The sequence below is a fragment of the Excalfactoria chinensis genome, chromosome 11 (assembly GCF_039878825.1).
Source record: "Excalfactoria chinensis isolate bCotChi1 chromosome 11, bCotChi1.hap2, whole genome shotgun sequence".
Classification (NCBI taxonomy): domain Eukaryota; kingdom Metazoa; phylum Chordata; class Aves; order Galliformes; family Phasianidae; genus Excalfactoria; species Excalfactoria chinensis.
The window spans coordinates 9,506,041-9,512,040 of NC_092835.1; the positions used below are offsets into that span (position 1 = coordinate 9,506,041).

The 6,000-nt window shown below is 45.0% G+C and overlaps 1 protein-coding gene across 1 annotated transcript; it reads right to left on the reverse strand.

The window, feature by feature from the left end:
• Positions 1-1,578: 1,578 nt before the first annotated feature.
• On the reverse strand, positions 1,579-5,455 carry NUDT19 (nudix hydrolase 19). The gene is made up of 3 exons (XM_072346535.1): positions 4,731-5,455; positions 3,784-3,991; positions 1,579-3,075 (listed from the first exon to the last, which is right to left on the reverse strand). The coding sequence occupies exons 1-3, from the start codon at positions 5,430-5,432 to the stop codon at positions 2,849-2,851; spliced, it is 1,137 nt and encodes a 378-aa protein (XP_072202636.1). The 5' UTR covers positions 5,433-5,455; the 3' UTR covers positions 1,579-2,848.
• Positions 5,456-6,000: the final 545 nt, after the last annotated feature.

Here is a 6,000-nt window from a genome sequence, read left to right on the forward strand (position 1 = left end):
CTCACAGCAGCCGGCTGGGCTGGTCCTGCGGAGGGGTCTGTCGGTGTTGCTGCCTAGGCCTGCAGTGGCCAGGGTCTTTGTGGCACTCGTTTCCCCTCAATCTTTCTCAGTCTGAAGCATAGCATGTATTGAAAGACTTGTGGAGGCAGAGGGAGATTGCACTCGGTGTTTCTCTCTTGGAATTAGCTATGCTGAAAAGCGTGCATGATATCACACTCTGTGAGAAAGCACCTACATCTTTTTTGATGATGATCATTCTACTACTGGATACTCACTATTCCACCTAGGCCTTTTTTTTTTTTTTTTTTTTTTTTTTTTTTTTTTTTTTAAGTATTATTATTTTTTGTCATCTCATCTCTGGTTTGTCTTTGTGCAAGTCTGCCTAGTCAACATGCCAGCCCAAGGGTGAAGCACTCAGCTGGAATCCAGTCCATTCCCCCCAAGCAGCATTCTGTTCTTAAGTACCTCAGTATTTCAAATCCACAGCTTTAACCACCACTTTTTAACTTAATGCTACAAGATATTTGCTGATTGTACATCGTAAAAAATTTATGTTCCCATTTGACAGTTATATTCATTTTTATAGCAAGGCAGTATCTTTTCTGTTTGTTTTTTCGTTGTTTGGCCTTCAAGCTCCCCCTACTGGGCCCTTTCACTTTTACTAGTGTAAAAAACAAGTTCCAGGAGGCAATCTGGAGAGGCAGACTATTCATTTAAGCAGGTTTAGTATTGAAGTCACTACTTTTTGACGTGCATCAACACTTACATAACCTATGGAACATACTGGTCCATAAAAGTTCTGAAAAAATCTAGCCTCGTTGCAGAATCGTTTATTTCCTAAAAATACTTTCTCCAAGGAGACATTTTCTACCGCAAAAAATAAACTGGTACAATCACCACAAGGTACAGAACAATAAATAATGATCAAGAAGCCTGTTCATGAACTGTGAAAGACTATATTGCAAAAATTAAAGCAGATCCAGATTATACATCTTCTTATCAAAGAGAGATGGTACTTTGAAGCCTCTATCTACAGAGCCACTTCCCATTGCTGCTAGGCATTCTGCAAGTGTTTTTCTGTCTCTGTCAGTCCGACAGAGAGTAACATTCATTTAGTTATGTTACTGCCTACATGGTCAAAATAAGGAGCATGCTATAAAATTTGGGGAAAAAAAAAAATAAAAATCAATAGCATATCTTCTCAATGTAGTTCATCAAACAGCCCTGCATGGAATAACTCTGAAGCTGAGATACTTGTGTTATGCATAAGAAAAATGCTGATAGGCGTGCTTTTTCCTCTTACCTACCCAGTATTACAGTGCCTGGTGTTAATCTCCAAGTGGTGGAAATCATGTCAGAGGGTAACACAGGATCCATTCTTTGCTTCTTCCTCTCACCATTTTTCTAATTTTCCTGTCATTTTCATGTTGTATAGAATTAGCCAGAATACTGTGAAGGAGAGTGCTTCACAGCAGCAAGGGACTTCTAAACCTAGAACCATCTGTGCGTGTTCAATAAAAAAAACAGAGAAAAAAACAGGAACATTTTTCCAGTCCAAATGAATGCTACAGACCAATTCGGTGTAATGAAAATACGGCAGAAAATTTTATTTTAATTGAAATACAGAACAAAAGTTGAGACAAAGCTTTCAGAACAGCTTTACTGTCTAATCTTAAGTCATCCTTCTTCCAGATGAAGATATCACATAACAGCTCCGTATGCTCCACTTACTGCTCCCCTCCCCCAAATAAAAGATCAGAGAGTAGCTGAGCTTCCTCTGAAGTCTTTTAATCTCAAAGACACGTTAAGAAGCATAATGTGGGATACTGAAATGTGGAAATAGTTGTTTCTAAGGCAGTCCATTATTTCCTGAAGTTTTTGAAATCTTTTTGGAGATGAAGAATTCATTTTTTTCTTTTGAAATTACAAGTAACTTGAAGGTAAAAGTTAAAATGAATAAAAAGAATGTTTACACTCAATCTGATAGATGATAGTTTATGTCTAAATTATCGCTACCTTTGAAAATTGTGACGTTTTGCATAAATTACCGTTAACATAAATTATTTCATTTTATCAAATATAAATATTGCTTGTAATAAATATTTCATAGAATCATTGAAAAGCTTGGGCTGGAAGGGACTTCAAAGCCCACCCAGTTCCAGCCCCTTGTCGTGGGTAGGGCTGCCCCCCACCAGCTCAGGCTGCCCAGGGCCCCATCCAACCTGGCCTTGAGCAGCTCCATGGATGGGGCATCCACAGTTTCTCTGGGCAGCTGTACCAGTGCCTCACTACGCCCTCAGTACAAAATTTGATGTTAGTTAACAAATCTGTATATATGCACATACAGTGTTCTTCCAAAATTTGAAATATGTCAATGGAATTGGAACAGGAGATACATTTATTTCTAGACACAGGTTACAGGTTTAGAAGAATAGTAAAATAATTCTTCAACTCAAAACATACTTGTTTTGAACATATGATACATCTTAATTTTCAGTGAGAAAAGGACCTCTGTGACCCAACAGACCAGCTGGAATACCGCTACTAACATGTAAGTTGAATAAGTTGGTCATTGCTCAGTATAATTGGTATCAAGTCACTCTAAAGTTTATCCAGGTGATTCAGTTGGTGATTTTCAGTAGCTTCTGAACATCATAACTGGCACAACTGTGAAATTTCAGAGACTCCAAGAATTCGATATACAAATCTAAAACCTACAACCACATGAAATACTTTGGCAAGGAATATTTAAGTCTGTTGTCCTGAATACTTGGAAACTGTTAGAAAGGATGAGAAACACAGTGAATACGTATGTAATTAAACGTATTCTAGCTTCAAACCAAATAGGTTATAATCTGCTATTGTAGTTTGCACTATCAGTGTTTATCATCAACGGATTCACGTGCTTATATTTTGCTTGAATATTAACATAGACAGCAAGACTGTTGGTATTTTTTATTACTATCCTGTGAAATATACTACCCTCTTTCATGAGATCTTCAACCGTCTTATCTGTTGACATTGTTAGTTTCTTTTCGCCTGTATAATCTGGATCTTCTGGGTATAACTCATCACCTGAAGAAAACAAACAGAACAGCGTTTAGTTATACAATGTCTGTCTTGTTCCTCAGCTGTTTGATTGAGTGATACTTGCAATTTTAACTAATATTTATCAGGACGTGAGGCTCAGTGGGAATAGATTTGATGAGTAAACAGTCTCTAAACCTCTTCATATTTAACATTACAGCCTGTCGTATCTGTCAGTGACACAGTGCACGTTTCAGAGTTCTTGCTAATGCTAACATGCTGTAACCACAGCAGTTATCTCACTGCACTATGATTGTGAAGACTTGTCTGCTTCATTCACTTGCTGTTACAAATGGATAACTTAATAAGTCAATGAGAATTCTCATTGAAAAAGACTAAATCTGAGTTCCAAAACATCCTTCATATTAAAATAAAATAAAACAATTTCTTCATAAATCTATGTATCCACGGCAACCATATGAAACAATAAAATTAGGGGTGGCAGCAACAATCGCTGTGTTACAGCTGTGTTATAGTACCCAAGTGGTCCAGGAGCTTGCTTCTGACAGTAGCCCTTATCAGCTGTATCAGAGCAGCTGGAGGGTGGCAGAAGAAAAACAGTAGGAAAAAAATGTACTAATGTGACTAGAAAGTTCTTCCCTCACAGTTATAGACTGGCTTATGAAAAGTGGCTCAAGTATTTATCAATTCCCAATGGTTTTACATACTTCAAAGAACCTTCATCTGTTGTCTTACCTGGTAAGAGCTGAACGAAGCCATCCGCAGCAGTTAACATCACAGGCAGCCAACGTTCACATCCCTCTAGAGCTCGATCGGAGCTGAACTTGTGTAAGGCATTCAGTGAGGAGAACTTGCACAGTCTACATAATTCATAGAACTGAGGTGGAGCGAGCCAGATTTCTTGCGATTTGAAGCGCTCAATAGCTTCTAGGGGCGATGACCACTGAATGAGGAAAACAAAGCTGAAATAACTGCTTCAGCAGCACACCAAATTATGAGTAAGCAAAAGCTTTAAACAGTCTTCAGTTTTCTGAATGCAATAAAAACCACGTGTAAACTATATCCACATAACAACAGGAGTCATAAAACACGTGGAAAGTAATTTGTAAAAATTATATTTTTCTGATAAAATAAATAATTTTGAACTTTAAATGCAGGCACAAAAAGAACTGCAAACTAAAATGAAGTTTGGGTCAGACTAAAAGTCTGCTCCAACTAAAACTGAACTCACACTGTAGAGCACAAATAGCTACTTCAGTACATAAATGTGCTGTTCTGCAAGTGTTATTCATCTTGTTTCATCTAATATGGTGAATTTGATAATACAAATGTGTACATCAGCATCTGCAGTACATTTCTGCCGCTATTAGCAAGAAGTTACAGTGTGAGCTCTTTTGAAAATGAGGTCTCAGGTGCTTTTAAATTTCTGTACCGTATAGAGGAGGCAGCAGATGCGCTCCTTCTCACCCCTGAAGGCAGCACTGGCAGGTTGGTGAGCTCACTCTGTGGCCGGCTGGCCGCCCGCTCACCTCCCAGGCAGCGGAGCAGGTACCCCTGGGCCGAGAGAGGCCGGCGAGGCCCGCGGGGCAGCTCCTCGTGCCGCCGTCACAGCGACCGCGTGGCCGCGAGGTGAGATGCGGCGCGTCACGGAGAGCAGCGCGGGCCCCTGACGCTGCCCTTACCAAAAAGGCCGCGATCTCTTGGTCGTCCTGCGAGGTGTGCGGCGGCCTCGTCTCCAGACAGCACAGATAGAACGCGGTGTCGTAGCGCCGCCCGCCGCGGCCCGCCCTGCCCACCGGGGTTAGCCAGTTGCTCCACTCCTGCAGCGCCCAGATGTCGGGGGCGCAGCCCAGGTGTCTGCAGAGCTGCAGGAAGCAGGCGGGGTCTTCCTGCACCCGGCGCCGCCACTCGCCCAGCTCCGCCGCGGAGAGCAGCTGCTCAGCGGGCAGCAAAGGGGACGGGCCGCTGCCCTCCCGCGGCCGGCCGCCAGGAGCCAGTAAGAGTATTCCCGCCTCCTCGAAGGTTTCCCGGATAGCGCAGATTCGGAAGGCGACCTCCCCGGGCAGCGGCGAGCCCAGCAGTTGCCGGTCGGTGGAGAAGAGCGGGGCGCGGCTGCTGCCCGGAGGCGGCGGCCGGACGGCGCCCAGCCCGCAGCGCGGCGTCGCGGGCAGCAGCCGCAGCCACTCGGCCGAGAAGTCCGCCGCCTCCACCAGACCGCCCGGGAACACGTGCGCGCTGGGCATGAAGCCGCTGCGGGAGCTCCGCTGTAAAAACAGCAGCTCGTAGTCACAGGGCCCGAGCGGAGAGGGCGACCGCCGCCCATGCGCGCCCGCCGCCAGCAGAACCGAAGCCGCTTCCCTCCAGTGCCGCAGCCGAGGGTTCATCTTGGGCGGACGGGAGGCGGCGGCCGCGATCGCGCTCCGAGGTCGCTCGGGCAGCACCGCCGCCTGTGGTCTCGGAGGAGCCACTGCAGGCGCGGGCGGGAGCGCCGTGCGCGCCCCGAATTGCAAAGGTCGAGGGGATGGGATGGCAGCTCGCGTGACGGAGCTTGTCAGCCAGCCGCCAGCGGCCCCAGTTCTCAGTGCTGGTCGGTTCTAATCCCGTAAGCAGTGTTCGTGCAGTGCAAGGCTTAAGTAAATGCAGCGGGTTTGCAGGCACATGGCAAATGGCTGAGAGAAGCGAGGAGATCGCTGTCACTTCATTTGAAAAAGTAAAAAAAAAAAAAACAACAACAACAAAAAAACGAAAAAGAAACCTCAAAAAGGGGCAGTTTGCACTTCCTGAGTTTTCACAGCACCGAGTGTGTTCACAGCAGGACAAGGAACGTGTCGATTTGTTGGTTGCCTCGAGGCCGCGGATCTATTCGAGTGGTGCTGAAGGGACAGTGGTTAAAGCCCCGGGAGTCGGCGCAAGGTCGGGAACCGAGGGCTTCGATTTGTAATCGGAGTACGA

Bases quoted from the DNA above. Each gene is read 5' to 3' on its own strand.
- NUDT19 (XM_072346535.1), bottom strand. From the start codon at position 5,432: ATGAACCCTCGGCTGCGGCACTGGAGGGAAGCGGCTTCGGTTCTGCTG. The intron at 3,992-4,730 runs GTAAGGGCAGCG...TTCCTCATTCAG, and splicing joins AAGAGATCGCGGCCTTTTTG to TGGTCATCGCCCCTAGAAGC. The intron at 3,076-3,783 runs GTAAGACAACAG...TGTTTTCTTCAG, and splicing joins CTTCGTTCAGCTCTTACCAG to GTGATGAGTTATACCCAGAA.